This window comes from Mesoplodon mirus, assembly GCF_964341445.2.
Source record: "Mesoplodon mirus genome assembly, chromosome: X".
NCBI lineage: Eukaryota > Metazoa > Chordata > Mammalia > Artiodactyla > Ziphiidae > Mesoplodon > Mesoplodon mirus.
Genome location: NC_138981.1, coordinates 110934527 through 110959163, shown reverse-complemented (window position 1 = coordinate 110959163; position 24637 = coordinate 110934527). Strand labels below are relative to the sequence as shown.

Here is a 24637-nt window from a genome sequence, read left to right as displayed (position 1 = left end):
ACCCCTTCCTTTCACACTCCAGAGGCATCAAAGGTCATGGACATGGAAACAGGAGATCTGGTCTTAATTCTGGCTTTTCTACTGACTGTGATGTTGAATGAATCTCAAAGGGCCTTAATTTTTGTCACCTATAATATGAGAGCTTTTGGATTATGTGATCTTTAATATTCTGTCAAGATATTTAACTCTGAAACTATCAAGTAGTTACACAAATTTAAAAGAAGAGCTAATTTAAATTAAAATATGTGTATGTTCTATGAAACTGTACAAGGAACCATTAAACTGAGTATTTCACAAAATCAAATAAGGGTAATGTATATGCAGGACTAAATAGGGTCTGGCACCCTGGTTCTTTTTATTTTGCCTCTAACTCCCTAATGTCTTAATTAACTTTTTGAATACCACTTCCCAGGGAGCAGCTGAGATCTACAAAGGCCTTTTATCTGTCCTCTACTTCAGTCCAGGCAATTCTTTTTTACATAGTGGGCACTCATTGAATATTTGTTGAAAGAGTCCCTGGCGTGTCTGATGCATAATTGAATTTATGAAATAATGACTTTGCAGTGAACAGTCAATTTTGTTTATGCACTGTAATTTCAGATTTACAGTACTAACCAGTCCCTTCTCAATGTAGATTTTGCTGCTCCCTGTTAACCTTTGTGGTTTTGTTTTATTTATTTATTTATTTATTTATTTATTGTGGTACACAGGCCTCTCATTTTCCTGGCCTCTCCCGTTGCGGAGCACAGGCTCTGGACGCGCAGGCTCAGCAGCCATGGCTCAGGGGCCCAGCCGCTCCGCGGCATGTGGGATCTTCCCGGACCAGGGCACAAACCCACGTCCCCTGCATCGGCAGGTGGACTCCCAACCACTGAGCCACCAGGGAAGCCCTGTGGTTTTATTTTGACCTGTAATAAAAATTAATCTAGAATTCAGTTAATACAAGTTAAAAATGCTTTCAATCAACTTGGCTACCACATTGGCCACTGCCTATGAAGATTTAAAAATAGTTTTAAATAGTCTCACTGTTTTAAATAGACTCTTGTACTATATAGAGCCAGTCCCCTTTATAAAATCATTTATAGCCTCATAACATCAGGAATTTCACAAAAACATTAATGGGCTTTCATGACCCCGTAACAAAATTTATGACTCATCCCTGCTAGAAAGTGAAGGAGACATACAAGAGATCTCAAAAGGTTGGAATCACTCATGTATGTTGAGCTTTTTCCATTTATGGAAATGCTATCATGTTGGTAATGCTTGGATCTTGGTAAGAGTATGGTATTCAGAAAGTAGTTCCTTTGCCCATGTCCTTTTGATCCTTTGTGGTATGAAGAGAGAGCCTAGTAATTGTCATCTTCTGGTGATATGAACTTCTCCAGTTCATTGAATATGCTGTACTCGTTTAATGGAAGCCTTTGCTTCTCTTTCGTTGATGAAAAATATTAGCATGTCATACAGATAATTGACCACAAAAGTATCTTTGGGCCTCAGATTTCCTATCTCTAAAATGGATGAGACCGAATGATTCCAAGGGTCTCTTAGAATTCTTAATAGTCTGTTGATGCTTTAATTCTGTGACATCTTGTCAACATATTCTAATATAAGGAACTTTATTTTGCATCAGGCTGCTTTTATTCGTGATGAAATGATGCCAGGAGAGTGGGATGTTTGTGTTACTTCTTATGAGATGGTAATTAAAGAAAAATCTGTATTCAAAAAGTTTCACTGGCGATACCTAGTCATCGATGAGGCTCACAGAATAAAGAATGAAAAATCTAAGGTAAGCTAGTTCTCAACATCTTTATTAAAGTTTTCTTTTAACTACAATTTCTGTTTGTTTACTTCTCTGTATTCAGAATTTTAAAAGTGATAAAAGGTTGTGATTTTATTCACAGAATGCGAAAGAAAATCAGTTTTTAAAATGATTTTGAAGTTTAAATGATTGAATATAAGACAAATGAAAATTGAGCCCAGTTTTTATGTAAAGAAAATTAGGTGTTCATTTGCTGTAACTGTTGCAGCCTAAGTAACTCTGTTATGCTACAGTATTTTAATATTTTGGCAATATTTGGTGTATAAATGTGATTTGCATTGGTTTATTTTTTGAGGAGTTACCTTACGTGTATTCATATGGATTAGAAAAAATCATTTCCTAGAATTATCTTACTTGTGTGAATTAGAGTGTGGTGTTAACATTTAAAAATACCAACATTTCTTGCCATTCAACTCCATCAACAGTAGGAAAAGCGTCAATTATTATGATGAACCTCTCTTTGGATCACTGGGCTGCTTTGGGAGAACCAGGGACACAACTGAAGCAAAATCACCAGGTGGTGCTTTTCAAATTAGAGTTAATACCCGATAAGAGGACGCATGTTAGAGAATAATTGTTAATTTAAGAGCACTATAAAAATGTGCATTTTTATTGATAAGATTACTGTTCTTTTGTACTTTTTGTGCTTTAATTTTTGTGGTTTTATATTTAGAAAGTTAATATAAGATATTCGGGGAAAATGGGCTCAAGTGTGGTGCTTAAAAATTGTGACCAGGCCAAGTTAGACGTTGGCTAGGCATGGTGGATGAACATGATTGGCAGGGAGAAGGCGATACTGTTGTATAAAGTGACTAGCCTGAATTCCATAGAGTTCTGACTGTTTCTGTGGACCCAAAATGGAAAAAGTAAATTTTTTAAAGTGGGGGAACGGTCTCAGGTGTGACTATGATCTGCATTCTTGTAAGTGTAGAAATGCCTAGAATATTTTGTTCAGTTGTGCTTCACTGTGGCAGTGTCACCTGAACCAGGATATTTTGCCACAGAAAATTAATTTTCAAGTTTTATTTCATTCAAAAAATGTATTGGGTTGGATGAAGAACTGATGAACATTCTAATAAATAAAACAATGTTGACATAACTATTATTTTTCTAGCTTTCAGAGATTGTTCGTGAGTTCAAGTCAACTAACCGCTTGCTCCTAACTGGAACACCTTTGCAGAATAACCTGCATGAACTCTGGGCACTACTCAACTTTTTATTGCCTGATGTCTTTAATTCTGCAGATGTAAGTTTGTCATACTTTTTTTTTTTTTCTTTTGTGGTACGCGGGCCTCTCACTGTTGTGGCCTCTCCCGTTGTGGAGCACAGGCTCCGGACGCGCAGGCTCAGCGGCCACGGCTCATGGGCCCAGTCGCTCTGCGGCATGTGGGATCTTCCCGGACCGGGGCACGAACCCGTGTCCCCTGCATCGGCAGGCGGACTCTCAACCATTGCGCCACCAGGGAAGCCTTGTCATATGTTTTAAGTGTAATTTTCTTATGTTCACAGACATCTGTTTTCAAAGCATAGAATGTAGATTGAAATTGATAGTTCTTTTTCATTTGTAATTCTTTATTTGTGTTTTGATTTTCTCAGAAAGGTGCTCTTAAGTAGAAATTTTTTCAAACGGGGATATTTAGAGAAATAATGTTTCTTTTCTTTGAGATTATCCTGCCTGTTAAACTTTGCCTATATAATAACATCGCTACCACAACTTATGACATAAGGTAGTCTGAGTTCAGAATAGTGCTTTCTAAATTTTCTTTTAATTAAATTGGAAGGGTTTTCTGCATACTAGTTTGGCAGGTGGAGTCATTGAAATAATCTTTAACTATTGCAGGTATTAACATTTGGTGAGTACTAAAGAACTTATAATATGTGATGTGAAAAGCAACATATTTTGTAAATGTATGATTTATACTGTTTTTATCATTAACACAAGGTTATGCTAGTGCAGCAAACAGAATTGAATGATTTAAGGACTTTGGAGCTTGATTTTCCTCATTACTGATATTAATTGATAATAAAAGTACCAAGTTCAGCTATCTATTGGTTTGTATACCTTATCTTGCTTTTGTTCATTTTTACTGTTTGATTAACATTTTCATTAGCATGTCTTCAATTTTTTATTCTTATTCCTACTCCTTTTAACTGGATATAGTGCTACTATGGTATGGGGAAGCCTAATAAAACTTTTTAAGGAAAAACTGCTGATGGAGTGCCTCTATAATGTGGTTCAAATTTTGTTAACTGCTCCAGTATTTTATCTGTTTTCAGAAGTAAATAATATTGGCCATCACAGTTAACATATTTTTGACAGTGCTTTTAAAATGAATTATTGCTATATGAGTTGTATAAGAATTTATAGAATACTGCATTTATTAAAGAAAAAACAACTGTGCACTTACTGCAGAATTTTCACTCCTCCACAGGACTTTGATTCTTGGTTTGACACTAAAAATTGTCTTGGTGATCAAAAACTTGTGGAAAGACTTCACGCAGTAAGTAATAGCAGACTGGAAAATTTAGTAATTATATATATATAAGTGAGCTAGAAAACAAGCTGCTATAGAATCTGTTCGAACTTGTGGATTTGCTTCTGGGCTCAGTCTCAGTGTTTTTCCCTCTCAACTTTTCTAATAGCCTCTTGGGGAGGCAAACTCCCACTGTATCCTCAGCTTCTCTACGAAACAGCTCTTTTGCTTTGGCTCTCTCCCCTGGATAATGTGGTTCTCTCCCATAGAGGCTGTTCACTCTCCTGTACCCCACAGGTCCCTGAGATTGCATTAGTATTCTCCTAGCTCCCTAATGCCATTTCAAAACCACTGCTTCTCCACTGTCATGTGTAAAACTCTTCCTTTGAGGCTCAAGTTATCTTGCAAGTCCATCCTCCGTCCATTCTTTTCTCTGTCATCTACTCATTACCAGGTGACCCCCTCACATTCATTGGACACCAGTTTTCCCTTCTTTGTTAACAGCTTCTTGTATCCTTCTCTTTCACTCATATTACTCCATTTGTACCTGTCCTGTTATCTCACAGAGATATCCAGTGCCTGGACCCCTGCTTTACCCCCATCTGTCAGACCATTTCTATTACATTTTCTGTATCCATCAATGAGCCCATTTTCTATCACTTGAACCACTTTTTTTTTGCCAATATCTCAAACTCCCTTGCTCTCTTGAGCTGCCATTTCTGCCCTAAAAGCCCTAAACTGGAATTATGTAACTGTGTCTCTGTCCTATGGGTTTGAATTCTGCTTCTACCACTTACTAGCAGAGTGACCTGCTCTGTACTGGGGCTGCTCAACACTGATAAAGAAGATTACACCCACTGTACAGGTTGGAGCCACTACAGTTTCATGTTCCCTAACGTAAGCTGGGATTTGATGATGTTGGTGATCCTTCAGCATGGCCTTCTTCAGCATTCTTTGTCATTTCCTAGAAGAGCTATTTCAGACTTTCCCCAGTCTCCCAAGACCTCTAACCCAGGTGTTCCCTGCCCTCCTCCTTTCTCAGCAAGTACCATCATTCCTTTCTCAAAGAGAAAATAGAAGACATTAGGTAGGAACTCCTTCAAGGATATCCATCTTCCAAGGATATCTGCATCTGTGTTACCTCTGTTTGAGTGGAAGAGGTCTTCTTTCTCCCAGCAGTGGCTAATTGTTCCAACATAAACCCTGGATCTCATCTTTTCCTGTTTCCTTATGGACTTTTCCCCTTGATTTATCCTTTTTATTGACTGAATTTTCTACCTCTCCTTCCATGTTGGCTCTTTTCCTTCAACATGTAAACATGCTCAGTTATCTCCCTTGTTAAATCCTAACCCACACTTAGATGCCCCCACCTCACATACACAGAACAGTACTCCCTCAACACTTTGTCCTTCTCGAGCTGTGATTCTGGTTTATTACCTTGATGGCTAAGCTGTTTGAAAGTTTAGTTTATCCCCTCTATCTCCACCACCAAATCTCCTATTCGCTCTTTTTTTTTTTTTTTTTTTTTTTGGCTGCACCATGTGGCATGTGGGATATTAGTTCTCGACCAGTGATCAAACCCCTGCCCCCTGCATTGGAAGTGTGGCGTCTCAACCACTGGACCTCCAGGGAAGTCCCTATTCACTCTTTTTTAAAAATGTACACCTATAATTTTAATTGGCTTAGTGGAGTTTTGTGAGGAAGTGGGTATAGATGCAATTGCTATTTTTTGTCTGCTGTTTTTAACGAGAGTCTCAATCTCTCTTTACAAATAATACTAAAAAAAAAAAAACCCATGTATTGTCCACTTCTCCCTCTCTCCCCCTACCCTGGAAAAATGTAAACTTGAAGTGGCAGAGACCCTGTCTATCTTCCACCACATTGTGCCCTGTGTGCCTGGTCCAGAGTAACTGCTCATTAAACATTTATTGACTTGAAGCCCCAACAGTCATCATCCTTTATGTAAATATTTATTTAGAGTTAAACAGAACAAGTCCAGAAACAAATGACCTTATGTAATAGGGAATTTATTGTAAGAATGCAGAGGAGTAGAAGACAAATCTTCCAAGAATCTTGTAACACAAGTTGTAGTACAGCTGGGCCTCTGATAGCACGAACTTGGTCAACTCTGGGGAATGTTTACTCTGTCTTTGGTGGGTCCTGTTCACTCCTGCATCCACTGACCACTAGCTTTTATCCATTAAATACAATTGAACCTTACTTCACAAGTGTTTGTGATTTTTCAGTTACTTAGTTCAGAGTATACCTTTTGGTCAGTGCCCTAGCATCTCTGTAATATTTAGTACTGCTAACCACTCCTGCTTTAAGAGCTTTCTGTTTAGTGTCCGGGGTATGGGATGGATTTTCTCTTACCTCTTTAGCTATTCTTTTCAGTCCCCATCATGGGCTTTTCTTTCTCTGTCCCTGAAAGTTTAGTGTTTTGTAGGGCTTTGTCTTTGGCTTCCTTTTTCATATGTGCTCTCCCTCGGGGTTCACTCCCATAGTTGCAGCTACCACCTCTATACTTATAACTCCCAAATTTCTCTCTCCTTGTCTCTCTCCTAAGCTCTAGACTTACATATCCCACTGCCTTCTGAGTCTTCTGCCTAAATGTCTCACAGTCAGTTGAAACTCTTAAAAATGCCACTTAGACAAATTTAAGAGGCCCAAGCAGGAAACCAGAAGTCTTCGTTTACACTTCCCTTTTCCTTACCTCCCATGGATCTCTAGTAATAATAGCCACAGTTTACTGATGTCTACTGTGGTTAAGCTCTACACATGTACTACCACAAATTGTCACAGAAGCCTTGAAAATAGGTATCTTTATCCCCATTTAAAAATGCTTGACATACATATATACCATAAATCTATATGTTTTAGATGAATGGATGAGGAAACAGGCTTGGAAAAGTTAAAGAACTTGCCCAGCTCACAACAGCTAATCAGGGACTGAGCTGGATGTAGAATCAGCCTGATCTGGGTTTGATTTCTGCTTTTACCACTTACTAGCAAGGTGACTTTGGTGACGTTACTAAAATTGAAATAATTGCCTTTCCCTCAAAGATTTATTGTAAGGATTTAATACTCTGTCAAGTTCATGGTGTAGTATTTGGCACATTGCAGGTGCTCTAGAGATTTCTTTTTTTCTTGTGATAGAATTGCCTTGCAGGTATACACTGATTATTTCATGTTTTTTCTCTTTTCATTCATATCTTCCTTAACATTGAACCACTTTCTCCTCATTCGTATATTTAACCATTTTTAAATGGCTTGAATTTTTGTTTCACTTTTAGAGACTCTTGGATCCATATTCTGACTTCAGATTTCCTCTCAGGTTTAAAAATATTGTATGACAGCAGATTTTTTTTAAAAGGATATTTTGTACTTTTTCAATAGTCAATAATCTTATTGTCTTAATTTTTAATGTCTTTTCTGCCATCAAATCATGAATGTCTAATTTAGGTCCCCTATTCTGTGTCTCTAATGGGCCATTACTTGGTTCTTTTTTAGCAAGGAAGTTGGCAACTGGTGTTGGTAGTGTTTTTCAGATTATACAGTGGGAAGTAAATTTCACATTAGGATGTTGTCAATGAAATAAATGGTTTATAATATTGAATGTTTTATAAACTTTTATAAAAACTCTCACATTTTAGGTTTTAAAACCATTTTTGTTACGACGTATAAAAACTGATGTAGAGAAGAGCCTGCCTCCTAAAAAGGAAATCAAGATTTACTTGGGATTGAGTAAAATGCAGCGAGAATGGTGAGCTATTTTATTTCCATTAGAATTTATTTATTAAAAATTAGCTTTGTAGTGGTTCAGTTGTGCCTTTAGTTCAAAAATTACATTTTTATGTTTAAATGCCAAGTTAAGTAGTTCAGATATTTTAATAGAAAATTGATGAGTATTTTATTTAACCTTTAGGAAAGAGCATGGGCCTTGGAGTCTATAGACCTGTGTTTGAGTCAGTGCTTTGCCTCTTAATAGCTATTTAGCTTGGACAAGTTATGTAATCTCAGCTTCCCTTCTGTAAGATGGGGATAATAATACTTAGCTTATAAGGATGTTAGGGTTAAAGGGGATAATGTCACCGGCACATTTGTTGGTTATTCTTGCTTTTTCCATCAATGAAAAAAGCAAGCTTGTATTGATAAATACAAGCAGAGCAGGAAATTGACAAGAGGAGTCACAGGGAATCATAAATTACATAAAATTAAACATGTTAATAATGTAATAATGCTACTAAGAGAAGCAAAGTGTTGCTTATATAAATAAAATTAGATAATTTATAATATACAGTGACTGCTCTATTATTGAAGCCAGTATAGAGTAGTGGTAAAGAGTATATTTCTCTGGACTCAGACGTTAAGATCAAACCCTCGCTTTGTCCCTTTCGTGGCTCTGAATAAATTGTTTCACTTATTTTAGCTGCCTGAATTTCCATCTGTAAAATGGCAGTGACCCCAGTACTTATATTGGAGTTGTGAAGATTTAACAAGATGATTCATATACCTGGCACTTGCACTCAGTACAAGTTGGCTGTCGTTATAATTAAATATTATTACTGTCCAGGTGGATACGTAGGTCTGTTTTCTTCTGGGTGAAGGTCTAGAAAAGACAATAAAAATGTTTATAGGATCAGAAAAAAATGACCTATGAAGACAGGTATAAGAAATTGCAATTGTTTTTAGCTCAAACAAGTAAAAGCCAGATACCAACTTTCAGCAAATATTGTAGTTATTAAATATTAATAATTATCAGATGTAGTTGTCTGAATTGTTATCAGCTGATGGCAGTTTTTAGCAGTGGATAAAGCAGGAGGAAATAGGTTTACAGGCAACATACAAGTTAAAATATTCAGATCTTCAATATTTTTTGGTTTTGCTGATCAAATTTAGTCTCAAATCAAATCTTTTTGTTTTTCTTTAAATAAGAATCTAAGCAGATCACCAAAGGGACATTAATTTTTTTTCCAAAGGGACATTTCTTGATGGCATTAAGCCTTTATAATAGTCGATGATTAATTATAGTTTAAAATTTTAGGTATACAAAAATCCTGATGAAAGATATTGATGTTCTAAACTCTGCTGGCAAAATGGACAAGATGCGGCTCTTAAACATTCTGATGCAGCTTCGAAAGTGTTGTAATCACCCTTACCTGTTTGATGGTGCTGAACCTGGTCCACCGTATACCACTGATGAGCACATTGTTAGCAACAGTGGTAAAATGGTAGTTCTTGATAAACTGTTGGCCAAACTCAAAGAACAGGGTGAGTTACAAATCTTCAAATTAATGTGAAGTAACTTAATATTGTATATGAATAACATTTTGCATAATCATTTGTCATTCATTCATTCACTTGTTCAGCACACATTGTTGAGTATTTACCGTTTGTCAGGAATTGTCCTAGGGGCTGGGTATACAAAGATGCACAAGACAACAGTCCTTGCCTTGTAGATGCTCACAGTACAGTGAGGAGGAATAGTTGCAGGTCATTGTGATAGTGCTGTGATATGCTGAGAGATTGGGAGTTGGGGAAGTCTTCACAAAGATGACGTTTGAGGTGAGCACAGGAGAATGTGTAGGAGTAAACCAGGAGAAAAAGGAAGGGACGGGTGTTCCACATCTTCAGTGAAGCAGAGGTGTGAAAGAAGGGAATGTGGAACTTGTGGTATTTGGGTAGAGTGGCAGTGGATGAGTCTGGGAAGATGGATGGGGCCATTACAAAAGGCCTTTTACACTATGATTTAAGGAGTTTGGACTATTTTGAAGGTGGTGGGGGTGGTCATAGAACATTTGGCTGTGGAGAGTGATGTGATCAGACTTGTATGTTAGGAAGAGAAGCTTGGAAGCAGTGTGGGGGTGTATCTCCTGAGGATGAGAGACTAGAAACATCCTCAGGATGGAGTAAAGGCAGATTTTATTTTATTTATTTATTATTTTAAAATTTTATTTTATTTTATTTTTACTCTTTTATCATTTAAATTTTATTTATTTTTTTATACAGAAGGTTCTTATTAGTTAGCTGTTTTATACATATTAGTGTATATATGTCAATCCCAATCTCCCAATTCAACCCACCACTTCCCCCCTCTTGGTGTCCGTACATTTGTTCTCTACATCTGTGTCTCTATTTCTAGTAAGGGCAGATTTTTTTTTTTTTTTTTTTCTTTTTGCGGTATGCGGGCCTCTCACTGTTGTGGCCTCTCCCGTTGCGGAGCACAGGCTCCGGATGCGCAGGCCCAGCGGCCATGGCTCACGGGCCCAGCCGCTCCGCGGCATATGGGATCCTCCCAGACCGGGGCACGAACCCGTATCCCCTGCATCGGCAGGCGGACTCTCAACCACTGCGCCACCAGGGAGGCCCAGGGCAGATTTTTAAATCATCCTAATATGCGTGGAGGATTTTGAGGACCTTAAAAATGTGTAACTCAACAAATGCATACTTCTGTTTAGTATCCCTTGAAGGTGTGTGTGTGTGTTTGTGTGTGTGTGTGTGTGTGTGTGTGTGTGTGGTTAGTGGAGTGTTCATGTGCTATATATTTATATTGCATGTGATGTTTACTTTTATTTTTGTAACTTTCAAGTTAGTTTTACACAAGATTAATAACTTGCTTTTTTTTGGTGAAATGTTTTAGGTTCAAGGGTTCTCATTTTTAGCCAGATGACTCGTTTGCTGGACATTTTGGAGGATTATTGTATGTGGCGTGGTTACGAGTATTGTCGACTGGATGGACAAACCCCACATGAAGAAAGAGAGGTGAGGAAGAGAAAATAAAGCAAGACTTGAAAAATCAGAGTTCAATTAAGCCATGTTTTTCATCATTAGGTAGTTTGGAACTTTGGCCTTTTCTTTAGCTAGGTGCATTGAATTTCTCACTACCATCTCTCTCTTTGAGATCTTTAGCTGGACTTCCATTACACTGGCTCTTTACAAATCATTCTTTCCAAGGTTTTCAAAGACATCCTAAGTTATCTATTACATCCTTACCTCCTCTAATCACTGCTGTCTCTGGCCTTTTGACTACTTGTTTCTCAGTTTACTCTTTGACCCCTGATTCTATGTCATTTTCTTTTCTTGATTTGCCTCCTACATTAGACCCTCGCTCTTCATGGAGCTTAACAGTTGAGATTGTTTCAATTTATGAGCAACCATAGACTCATGAGACAGTAATTTGTAAAGGGAATGATCTCAGTCTTATGGAAATTTTGTACAACCGAAATGGGACAACATAGGTGTAGGAGCTTATCATGCACTTGGATTTTGGAGTACTAAAAGGTTGGTGTGCAGGAATGAGTCACTTAGCTAATGAGGAAGCCTGCCTAGCACCCAGTATTTTTCTCTAATTTGGAAATTCTTAAAGATTTTTAGATGATTTCTCATGAATGTCAGGGGTCTAATGTATTTTAAGCCCTTTAAAGCACTTTTTTTTGAGGGAGAGGGCTTTGCTAATTTATCTTCTCTTTTCTGTGATCCTTCAGGGCTCTGTCTTTGGCCTCTGTTTTAAGTCTATACTCATGCTCTGGGCAGAGATCGTGATTTCATGGTATAGTGGAAAATGCATTGAACTTGGTTTCAGAAGACCTGAACTTAACACCAACTCCACCACTATGCGTGCAAGCTATTTAATCCTCTGAGCCTCAGTATCTTTGACTCTTTATTATAAGGGTAATATTAATGCTTAGGCTTCTGTTTTCCTGACAGTGTTGTGAGGATCACTGCATATAATATGTATGAACAGAGTTTTTGTACTGTGTAGTGCAGTATAGCCCACAGGTCATGAAAGTGCACACAGGCCTTTTCACCTCTCAGCTCTAGGACCCCTTCTCAGGCCACAAAGACTCTCAGCCTGTGTCCCTCTCCTTCCATAGCTGCAGTGGGCACTCTGTCCCTTGTGTGCCTCCTTAGCGAAACCTGGCATAGTGTATGATAGTGTCCACAGCAGGAGCACAGACCCTTTTCACATTAAGGGTTTCCCTGCTACCCACTGTGGGAAAAAAGTTGCGGTAATATTTATAAATGAGGACGTTTCAAAGTTTATACTGTTCCCTGCTCTTTAGTCTTTTACCCTCTCTGAAATGGTAACTTGAAGCTTTATTGGGTTTTTGCTGATTTATTCCTGGGAATGGATTTCTCCAAATCCACATTAAGCATAGTACCGTCCAAGATGGCCCTTCTTCCCGGAATGAAGATGATACTAAGGCAGAAGAGTAGGTGCTTTCTGATCTCAAATAGCCAATATGCATTTCTGTCTAATCTCTCTGCTCATGAATAATGTGGACTTTACCTAATTATGCTCCAATTATCTGATTTCTTAAAATGTTAAATAATGTTCTCGCTTCAGAGACTTTGAATCACATGCTTCGACTTTAGATATAGCAAAGTGAGGGACTTCCCTGGCGGTCCAGTGGTTGAGACTTTGCCTTCCAATGCAGGGGGTGGGGGTTCGATCCCTGGCTAGGGAGCTAAGATCCCACATGCTTTGCAGCCAAAAATCCAAAACATAAAATAGAAGCAATATTGTAACAAATTCTATGAAGACTTTAAAAACGGTCCTCATCAAAAAAGAATCTTTAAAAAAAAAGATATAGCAAAGTGAGAGCTGTTCATTTTGTTTTGGAAATGTCCTGCCTTCCCATTATGTTGTTGTTCAGACAAGCATTTCATCTATTTTCCTAGTAAGAAGGGGAAGACTACCTTTAATTCCTTACTTGATTTGTTTGCGAGCTGTTAATAAGCAATTCTTTCTCAATAGCAGCTGGATTTGCCCTTTCTCCATTGCTACAGCTAAATTCAGCTAGCTTCTGTAACCTTTACGTATTGGCCTCCTCACTTTTATAGGGAAAGGAACTAACATTTGTCAAGCAACGACTATGAGCTAGGCAACTTAGAGTTCCAGCTGAATTCTCCCAGCAGCCCAGTAAAGTATTGGCATAATTTTCTCCACTTGAAACTGTGTCTCAGAGAGGTTAAATGCTTGCTGAGAACCACATGTGTAATAAATGGTAGAGTTATGATTCATGCCCAGGTTTTTGCTATTTCCTCTACACCAAATTGCCTCTCACTACACCATGCTGCTTTCTATACTGCCCCCTCTACATGCTGTATGGACTGCGGCAGAGTCACCTTCTCTGTCTGCAACTTTTGACCATGCCATTCCATTCCTTAAAAATAGAACTTCCTGTATTTTGTGATTATGAAAGTAATATATGATTGCCAAGGAAATCTTGAGAAGAAAAGTATTTCTGGCCAATCTTTTTATGCATATATAAATAATTAATATTATACACTACATATGAAGTTCAGTATCCTGATACTTTTTACTCAACATTATGTTGTACTTTCCTATATCAGTAAAAACATATCATTGTAAAAATAATTTTAGTGTAATATTTCACCCTGTGGACATACAATAAATAATTTATCCCCCTACTGTTGATCATTCAGGTTGTTTCCAATTTTTCACTATTATAAGTAATGCTTAAGTAAAAGTCCTTATACATAAATCTTTGTGCCCATCTCTGATTATTTCCTTAGGATAAATTCCTAGAAGTGGAATTACTGGGTCAAAGGGTATGAACACTTTTAAGACTCTTGATGCATATTGCCAAATTGCTTTCCAGAAAGGTTGTACCAATTTACACTCCCAGCAGCAATGTATGAGAGTGCCCGTCTCACCGCCCCCTCGTCAACATTGAGTATATCATTTTTTTAATCTTTAAAAAATGGTATTATGTTGTTTTAATTTGCATTTATTTGATTCCTAGTGAGATTGAACATTATTCTTGTGTTTATTAGCCATTCGTACTTGTTCTTTTGTGTACTGTCCTGTTTTTTCTCATTTTTCTATTGGGGTCTTAGTGTTTCTTTCTAATTAATTTGTATGAGATCTTTATATAGTAAGGATATTAACATCCTATTAATTTTTAAGACTCTTCACTGAATATTCCTGGATTACCTTCCTGATTTTCCTCATTACTTCCCTGTTTGCTCCTTTTCACCATATGGAAATAAATCTACTTACCTTCCCCTCTATCTGTTGCTCTCATTCCCATTTCTAAGCTTTTATCTCTCTTGGTTGGTCTTCTATACCTTCTTTATTAATTCTTCATAAATTAATGGGAATGAAGTTGAGATATCTGACATTTTACCCCCCTAGATATATTTTAGCTCCCACTCAATTAAAACATTTTCACTATTATTATTTTAAAATAATTTAAATGATTGATTACTTGCTTAGTTAAATGTCTGTGATTGTTCTTTTTATTGATGTAAGCTTCTAAAGATTAGGAACATTATGTAATACACTTTTTACTGTACACATAGTACAGTTTATAGATAGATGCTTAAATATTTTTAAAGGTGGAAGAATATTACAAAGTGGGGTTTTGAGCATGCATGTTAAAATGTTTATTTCTTTCTTAAGGACTCTGGTAATATAATTTGATTTTTCTCTCTTTTTCTTCCATCTCCTGTCAATTAAATAAAGGAAGCAATAGAGGCCTTTAATGTTCCTAATAGTAGCAAATTCATCTTTATGCTGAGTACCAGGGCTGGAGGTCTTGGAATTAACTTGGCAAGTGCTGATGTGGTTATACTATATGACTCAGACTGGAATCCACAGGTTGATCTACAAGCTATGGTTAGTAATCTTTAATGATATCAGAAATTTGCCTTAGCTCAGAAAACTATTGTTATTTATACAGCACAAAGGTAATTTATGATAAAAGGGTAACAACAATCTTTGGGGGGGTTGTAGATGTTAAAATAGATTTTTCTGGAAAAAAGTTGCTGTGCTGATTGCAAAAACAAATGAAACAAAAACAAATACACCCCAAGCCCAACTATAGCATTTGTGTGTTGATTTTGGCTTTTTTTTTTTTTTTTTTTTTTGCGGTACACGGGCCTCTCCCTGTTGTGGCCTCTCCTGTTGCGGAGCATAGGCTCCGGACGCGCAGGCTCAGCGGCCATGGCTCCCGGGCCCAGCCGCTCCGCGGCATGTGGGATCTTCCTGGACTGGGGCACGAACCCATGTCCCCTGCATCGTCAGGTGGACTGTCAACCACTGTGCCACCAGGGAAGCCCAATTTTGGCTTTTATCATGAAACAGAAATGTCATTTTTTCCCACTCCTAAATATTGAAGAGGGCACATACATATGTTTTAATGAAAAGGGTTTAAAAATTAGTCTTTCAGTATTATTTTCCTTAACAACTGAATATATTAAAATCCTTAGCACTGAAATTGGGAGAGATAGGATTTTAATTTCTGTTATAAAACAATTGGGGCAAGAAGGTAAAAAGGTAACAAAGGAATGTATTCCAGGAAAACATTTGCTACCTAAGGACACCATCAGAAACTACTCTATGTTTAAAAAAGATTCAGGGAGCTTTTCTTACCTTTCATCATGGTATCATTTATTGAACTAGAGCTACAACGTGAGTTACTGTGACTCAAGTTTTGAGATATATATAATTTCAGAAGTAAAAAGATACAACATAGCTATGCACTCAGAATCCCCGGAATTTATGGGACAACTGACTGTCTTTGGAAACGATTAAAGTCATATGCCAATGAGGCAGAGCTTAGAAGTCATCCCTTTTCTTTTATAATAGAGAATTGAAAATATTGACCATTGGGACATTTTAAAATCCACATGCTTTGGCATAATTGTTACTGCTTTAGGTACCAAACTGCATGTTTGATGTGACTAAGTAGGAGTAAGCCCCAGTAAGTGTTACTGAACTGGAAAACTTACTGGTAACACTTTATTTCCTTAAAAGTGTTAGAGGATAGCTGATCTTTCACGATTTACTGATTTGAGCTTGAAATGTAAATATGTGTAGGGGTGTTGCATTCTCTCTCAGTGTGCTGTGTTGAAACTGTTACTGGCTCTAGTGTTTTTATATTTAGTACAAGGGCTGTTTTGAACCTTGTTTCTTTGATTTGTTTTTCTCGACCAGCCTTCTCCCTTCACCTATTTGCTCTGGCAGCTTCTTGTGTTTTAAAAACACTCCCCCTGCAATGAACATTGTGGTACATGACTCTTTTTCTTTTTTTTTTTTTTTTTTTTTTTTTTGCGGTACGCAGGCCTCTCACTGTTGTGGCCTCTCCCTGTTGTGGCCTCTCCCGTTGCGGAGCACAGGCTCCGGACGCACAGGCTCAGCGGCCATGGCTCACGGGCCCAGCCGCTCTACAGCATGTGGGATCCTCCCGGACTGGGGCACAAACCCGTGTCCCCTGCATCGACAGGCGGACCCTCAACCACTGCACCACCAGGGAAGCCCACATGACTCTTCCTGAATTATGGTTTTCTCAGGGTATATGTTTAGCTTTTTAAGGAACCTCCATAATGTTCTCCATAGTGGCTGCTAAAAAAAAAATAATAAATGGTCATGAAGAACCTAGGGGCAAGACGGGAATAAAGACACAGACCTACTAGAGAATGGACTTGAGCATATGGGGAGGGGGAAGGGTAAGCTGGGACGAAGTGAGAGAGTGGCATGGACATATATACACTACCAAACGTGAAATAGATAGCTAGTGGGAAGCAGCCACATTAGCACAGGGAGATAAGCTCGGTGCTTTGTGACCATCTAGAGGGGTGGGATAGGGAGGGTGAGAGGGAGGGAGACGCAAGAGGGAAGAGATATGGGGACAGATGTATAACTGATTCACTTTGTTATAAAGCAGAAACTGACACACCATTGTAAAGCAATTATACTCCAATAAAGATGTTTAAAAAACAACAACAAAAACCAAAAACACTCCCCATAGTTGTTTATATGTTATCAGAACTTGCCACCTGTCACACCTTTACCAACTGTAAACCATAGGACCAGTTCAAGACCATACAGTAAGGGTATTAATAGCCCATTAATTTTTATGACCCTTTACTACAGATCCCTGAATTGCCTCAGTAAACAGAAAGAACTGCTTGCTGATGAGAGAAAGCTGACTTTTGCCACCAAAGCAACCCTTATTAACTACTTTGCCCCTCACTTAAAAAACTCCTTGCTAGTGTGGAAGATGTTTGTATTTAATGGCTTAAAGTTACTTAGTAACTTAGTCCAGAAGCTTTCAGCTCTCTTTAGTCCTCATCTTAAAGGGGTTTTGTCTGTTGTCCTTCTGGAAATTTCCATTAATGGTACGGCAGAATATTTGCATATTTCTGTGTTCCCAGGGGTGTCTAGATATTCTTAATATTCTTTACCCTCGTTTCAAAAGTGGCAGGTCTAGAGAGAACAGGAACTAATTTTTATTTTAAGAATTTTATAGCATAAGCTGGCTATACCATACATTTTATCCAGAATACCCTATGTCTTATATTAGGATTTTTTTTTTACTAGGATCGGGCACATCGTATCGGTCAGAAGAAGCCAGTACGTGTATTTCGTCTCATCACTGACAACACCGTTGAAGAAAGGATTGTTGAAAGAGCTGAGATAAAACTGAGACTTGACTCAATTGTCATACAACAAGGTATTTATACGTGTAAACTGAATTAGGTGTTTTTTTTGAAAAACACTTGCAATTTTCTTCAGAGGAGATTACTTTTAATGAAAGTTGACCAAAATCTGCAAACTTAGTAAAAGAAAAAAGTCAAATTTAAAAAAATGCTAATTTAAATCTGCCTATTTTGAAACCTGGCATTCAGTATATGGAGTAGGTACTTGAACATCACTAGCTTATAGCTGAATGTCAGTGGCATGTCTTTTGAAGTACTTGGTATTATTTAGGAGATAAAATGTTTGGTTTAAAAATTTTAAAACATGTATTAGAGGGTACCTTTTCATACAGAACAATTTGATCTGAGAAATGAAGTTTGAACATGAAAAAATGTTTCTGTCCTTTTATGTTTTAACTGAATTTTATAGAAGGAAATTCATATTGAAACAGAAGGTATGGTAGAGGAAAAACTTGCAGGGTTGTTCATTTAAAAAATTACTTTAAAGCTCACTAATTTTCCATTATAAAGTTTTACTTATGTTTAAATGTAGTAGTTTCTGATTAGAACTAATATTCTATGCTTTCTCTGGAATATCATTGAATATATACAACTTTTATTTTTATTATCAGGAAGACTTATTGACCAACAGTCTAACAAGATGGCAAAAGAGGAAATGTTACAAATGATACGTCATGGAGCCACCCATGTTTTTGCTTCTAAAGAAAGTGAGCTGACAGATGAAGACATTACAACTCTTCTGGAAAGAGGGGAAAAGAAGGTTAGTTAAAATGGCATTTTGTTTTCGTGATGGATTGCTTTAACATCAGTTTGTTTCAGCATGATTATTGTAGTGTGTTGTTTCAAATGCATGTTTCAAATGACTCATGTTCTAAGAATTTGTAGATTTATATCCAGGGATAATTTAGGGATTTTTTTAGTTTAATTTTTGGTGAGAAGAGTAAGAACTAGATTTTAAAATTGAGTGACCTTATATCTCATGCTTATAATATTGGTATTTACTCTACTTAAAAGCCAAAAAAATTTTGTGTTTAATCACTTGTATCAGGACTGCATTTTCGTGACTTTTTTTGCATGGGATTAGAAATTATCTACTGATACATTGTGTTAACTGAAACTTTTGTGAACATTTTGTAAAATATTAAAGCATTATTTGTTGAAGTATAATAAGCTGTTTCAGAATATTGCAATTTTCTGTTGAATTTACCTTTTTTCACAAATTATTATGGATAATTTCAAACATAAGCAAAAGTAGACAGAATAGTGTAATGAACCCCCATGTACTTATCACCCATTTCCAACAACCATCAACCAGTCCTGCCCCATTCACACTCCCAGTTCATTTTCCCCCTTCCTGGATTGTTTTGGAGCAAATCTCAGCCATATCATTTCAGATGTAAATATTTCACTATGTATTTCTAAGATATAAGAACTCTTTAAAAACATAACCATGATGGCATTGTCCCACCTGAAAAACCCCAATAATTCTTTAACAGCAAAAATCCAGTTATAATTCAAATTTCCAATTATCTCAGAAGTAGCTAAGCTTTTCTAAAACTTTTTTTAAAAATCAGAGTGCATATAAGGTCTATACACTGTCATTGGTTGATATGTCATGTGTATCTTTTTTAATCTGTAGGTTCTCCCTCCATTTATGTATTATTTCCCTTGTAATTTATTTGGTGAAGAAACTGGATTGTTTGCCTTTTGAGTTGCTCACAGTCTAGATTTTGCTGATTCCACCCCCACGGGGTATTTTACCATGTTCACTTATTTACTGTATTTACTGTAAATTGGTCGAATTTACTCCTCAGACTATTTTTTTGTTTCTGAGGCTATATCTCCATACATTTATATTATAGCCCCAGGACTTATTTATTTTATAACTGACCTCCCACCCCCCACCTCTGGCAACCAGCCAATCTGTTCTCTGGGTCTATGAGTTAGGTTTTCTTTTTTTTTTAGATTCCACATATCAGTGACATCATATGGTATTTTTCTTTCTCTGTCTGACTTATTTCATTTAGCATAATAGCCTCAAGGTCCATCCACGTTGTCTCAAATGGCAGGATTTCCTTCTCTTTAATGGCTGAGTAATATTCCATTGTATACATTTACACCACATTTTCTTTATCCATTCATCCATGATGGACACTTAGGTTGTTTCCATGTCTTGGCTATTGTAAATAGTGCTGTAACGAACATGGGGGTGCAGCTAGGTATCTTTTCAAGTTAGTGTCTTCATTTCCTTCAAATAAATTCCCAGGAGTGGAATTTGGAATTGCTGGATCATGTGGTAGCTCTATTTTTAATTTTTTGAGGAACCTCCATACTATTTCCTACATTGCCTTAACCAATTTACATTCCCACCAACAGTGTAGGAGGGTTCCCTTTTCTCCACATCCTATCCGGCATTTATTATTTGTAGATTTTTTGATGATGGCCATTCTAACAGGTGTGAGGTGATATCTCATTGTAGCTTTGATTTGCATTTCCCTGACGATTAGTGATATTTAGTACCTTTTTATGTATCTGAGGTCATATGTTGGAATTTGAACAATCTTGTGTTACTGTGTTTCATGTTAGTGTGCAAATGTGTTGTTTAATCCAAGTTTGCCTTTGTTTTAGTATTAGCCATGTGTCCCATTAAAATTATGCAGCAGAAATTATAATATGGCTACATTTTCAATGACAAAAGATTTTAAAGAAAGCCTAAGTGAGAACACTTAAGAACCATTTAAGTATTTAAAATACTTGGGGCAAATTAAATTTATATTCAAGTTTGATGTTAACGTTGCATTATTACCTTGTAAATTAACAGACTGCATATTTCATATCAAAACCTGACTTTTAAAAAGAGAAAATCCACAGATTTTTATAAGTAATTCAGTGATAATTTTCTAATTTCAATGCATTCAACTTTAGACTGCAGAGATGAATGAACGCTTGCAGAAAATGGGAGAGTCTTCTCTGAGAAATTTTAGAATGGACACTGAACAAAGTTTGTACAAGTTTGAAGGAGAAGATTATAGAGAAAAACAGAAGGTAACTTTTTACCCTCAACCATTAGATTCTCAAATTAGCATTTCTTCCCGTAACAATTATATATTTAACAAAACAGTGGCACTTACCTATCACAATACTGTGCTATAGAGTGAAAGTGATGTATGTCAAAATGATCTTATCTAAGGGCTGGTTTATTATTATTATTATTACCACCACCATTAACATCATTTTTGCTGTTGCTGCTACTACCTCTACCACCACTTTTGTTTTTGAGAAGCAGTATAGGATGTGGTTGAATTCCTGGATTCTAAAGCTGAAATCACAACTCGATCACTAATTAAGTGACTTAAATTATTTTTTTATTGAAGTATAGTTGATTTACAATGTTGTGTTACTTTTAGGTATACAGCAAAGCGATTCAGTTATACATACATGTGTATTTTTTTCAGATTCTTTTCCCTTATAAGTTATTACAAAATTTTGAGTACAGTTCCCTGTGCTGTACAGTAGGTCTTTGTTGGTTATCTATTTTATATGTAGTAGTGTGTATATGTTAATCCCAAACTCCTAATTTATCCTTCCTCTCCTTTCCCCTTTGGTAACCATAATTAAGTGACTTTGGATAATCAGTTTTTTCACCTATCAAATGGAGGTTGGAGTAATTACATTATAGAGTAATTAGAACAAAATATATAGCACTTAGTATTAATTATATTAGTAATAATATTATTGTTAACATATAGTTACTTAAATGCCAGAAGGACTTTGTTACAGGTGATCTCATTTATAAAAGAATGCCTTGTAATATACTTCATGGACAACAAAGGTCTCTTGAAGAAATGGTAATTTTATTTATTTTGTCTGTTTAGACTGAAATTATGGCTGTAATTTTAAAAACTTTTAATTTTGAAATAACTTCAGACTTTATTGCAAAAATAGTAAAGAGTTCACATATATCCTTCACTCAGCTTCCCCTAATGTTAACAATTTACTTAATCATATTACAGTGATCAAGTCCAGGAAATTAACATGTTTTCCCCCTAATGTCCTTTCCCTGTTCCAGGGTTTATAATCCAGGATCCCGCATTGCAGTTTTTAAAAACAGAGTTTTATTTTTAAGAGCAGTTTTAGGTTCACAGCAAAATCAAGTGGAAAATACAAAGACTTCCCATATTCCATCTGCCTCCCCCCAACAGCTTCCTCCACTGTCAACATCCCACACCAGTCGAACCTACACTGACACATCATTATCATTCAAAGTCCATCGTTTACATTAGGATTCACTTTTGGTGTTGTACAGTCTGTGGGTTTGGATAAATGTATAAATGACTCACTGGTATCCACCATTATGATATCCAGAATAGTTTCACTGCCCTAAAAACCCTCTGTGTGCTGCCTGTTAATCCCACCCTCCCGTCAACCCCTAGCAACAACTGATCTTTGCACTTTCTCCATAGTCTTGCCCTTTCCAGAATATTATATAGTTGGAATCATACAGTATGTAGCCTTTTCCGATTGGCTTTTTTCACTTAGTAATATGCATTTAACGTTCCTTCATGTCTTTTCATGATAGCTCATTTCTTTGTAGTGTTGAGTTACATTCCATTTTCTGGATGTACTACAGCTTATTTATGCATTTATTTACTGAAGGACATCTTGGTTGCTTCCAAGTTTTGATAATTATGAATAAAGCTGCCATAAACATTTATGTGCAGGTTTTTGTGTAGATATAGATTGTCAACTCCTTTGGGTAAATCCCAAGGAGCACGATTATTGGATTGTATGGTAAGAGTATGTTTAATTTTGTAAGAAACTGCCAACCTGTCTTCCAAAGTGGCCATACTATTTTACATTCTCGTGGGCAGTGAATGAGAGTTCCTGTTGCACCACATTCTCACCAGCATTTGGTGTTGTCAGTGTTCTGGATTTTTGCCATTTTAGTAGGTGTGTAGTAGTATGTCTTTGTTTTAGTTTGCATTTCACTGATGACATATGATGGGGAGCATCTTTTCATTTGCTTATTTGCCATCTGTATATTTCATCGGGGAAGTGTGTCCTCAGATCTTTTGCCCATTTAAAAATCAGAATGGTTCTTTTCTTATTGTTGAGTTTTAAGAGTTCTTTGTATATTTTGGAAAATAGTCTCTTATCAGATATGTCTTTCGCAAACACTTTCTCCCAGTCTGTGGCTTGTCTTCTCATTCTCTTGACCCACATTGCATTTTGTTGCTGTGTCTCCTTGGTCTCTTCTAATCTGTGATAGTTCTCAGTCTTTCTTTGTTTTTCATGACCTTGACCCTCTTGAAGAGTATTGTTCAGTCGTCTTGTAGTTTGAATCTCACTTTGGGGTTGTTCGACTTTTTTTTCATGATTTGATTGACATTATGCATTTTTAGCAAGAATGTGTTGGAAGGGATGTTATGTCTTTCTCAGTACATCATACCAGGGAACATATGACGTCACTGTGTCATGTTACTGGCGACAGTAACCTTAATCACTTTGTTGAAGTGATGTCTGCTGGGTTTTTCCACTGTAGAGTTCCCATTTTTCCCTTTGTAACTGATAAGTATCTTGGTGGGGGGAGATAAGCCTCAAATTTTTGCCCACTGGTTTTAGCACCTCTTGGTGGAGTTTGCCTGCAATAGTTATTGTGGTGTTTACTTAACGGTAATTTTGTATTTCCTTCATTCCATCTACATTTATTAATTGGGATTTTTCTGTAAGGAAGAGCTGTCCCTTCTCCACATTTATTTATGTACTCATTTATTTATATCAACATGGACTCAAGGAGAGTTATTTTTTGAGTTATAATACAACTCTATCATTTTTATTTTGTTACTCAAATTATTCTATAAAGCTGTTATATTTTTTAACTGACAGAATGAATTTTTTAAAATAAAAAAGCTTATTCTTGGGTATTGATTTTACTGAAAAATCAGAGGTGAGCCATTTTAATTTGCATTGCAACTAGTATGTTGATAATGCTTTGTTGATATCATTATTTCTGGTTAGTTTTTAGTATCTTGACCAAAATCTATGTGGTTATTCTATCTATAACCTTAATTCAGACTACTTATGGCTTACTCTGAGGAGATGGAGGTGATAGCCTACATACACAGAGTGGAAACTGCCTTCCTAATATGCTTTTTAGATCTCATTATGTGATATGAATTTTATTAATTTTACAATTATTCCCGTGAGCTTCTTGTTATTATAAGTGTTTTATAAAATAACAGTGAAAAGTCTAAATATCAGTGGTGCTTCCTACCTACATTCTTAGAGGAAAATTAGGCTTAGTAAAATATTTGTCCATTTCTAATATAACAAGTTTTCTTGTGTTTCTAATTCTAGCAAAATAATGATGTACAGATATAAAGAAATTTTAATGATAACAATTATGATGACTTTTATAATTGACTAAATCAGATATTTTTCTGAATATTCTGAGTTGAAATTATATTTTATTATGTCTTTTTCCATATTTTCTAGATAGGTTCATAAAATAAGTTCATACTGTCCTTTGAAGAGAATTGAAAACCTGCAAGAATGTTGTTCATACCTATGGAAATTGCACAGTGAGGTAGATTTTCATATAAGATTTGTCGAACCAGTTGTATTAGTTTATAACCATACCTGGTGAATTAAGTCATAATGACTGAAATTAATTCTGAATAAATTAACCTGAATAAGTTTGTATTAATGTAGTCTTATCTAAAATAAACTAATTCAGCATGATTTATTCTGTTTTTGAAAGTCCAGGAATTGGCCTTTAATACTTATTTCAAATTTGAATATCTAAACCTTCAAACAAGTATAGGTTAAATGGCCAAATACATTATTTTTAAAAAGTTAAGTTATTATTGATTTT

At 36.4% G+C, this 24637-nt stretch overlaps 1 protein-coding gene across 8 annotated transcripts in view; it reads left to right on the top strand.

The window, feature by feature from the left end:
- SMARCA1 (SNF2 related chromatin remodeling ATPase 1) overlaps positions 1-24637 on the top strand; it is a 150076-nt gene that overhangs the window by 13248 nt on the left and 112191 nt on the right. For 5 of the 8 annotated variants that reach the window (XM_082609583.1, XM_082609585.1, XM_082609587.1 and 2 more), the window contains exons 7-17: positions 1631-1786; positions 2934-3065; positions 4252-4320; positions 7947-8056; positions 9338-9564; positions 10934-11055; positions 13834-13869; positions 14786-14938; positions 17645-17777; positions 18375-18523; positions 20689-20808. In XM_082609583.1, the coding sequence (XP_082465709.1) occupies positions 1631-1786; positions 2934-3065; positions 4252-4320; positions 7947-8056; positions 9338-9564; positions 10934-11055; positions 13834-13869; positions 14786-14938; positions 17645-17777; positions 18375-18523; positions 20689-20808 (1407 nt within the window). The remainder of the gene's footprint in view (positions 1-1630; positions 1787-2933; positions 3066-4251; positions 4321-7946; positions 8057-9337; positions 9565-10933; positions 11056-13833; positions 13870-14785; positions 14939-17644; positions 17778-18374; positions 18524-20688; positions 20809-24637) is intronic. The other 3 variants (XM_082609584.1, XM_082609586.1, XM_082609590.1) reach the window with 1 other exon arrangement.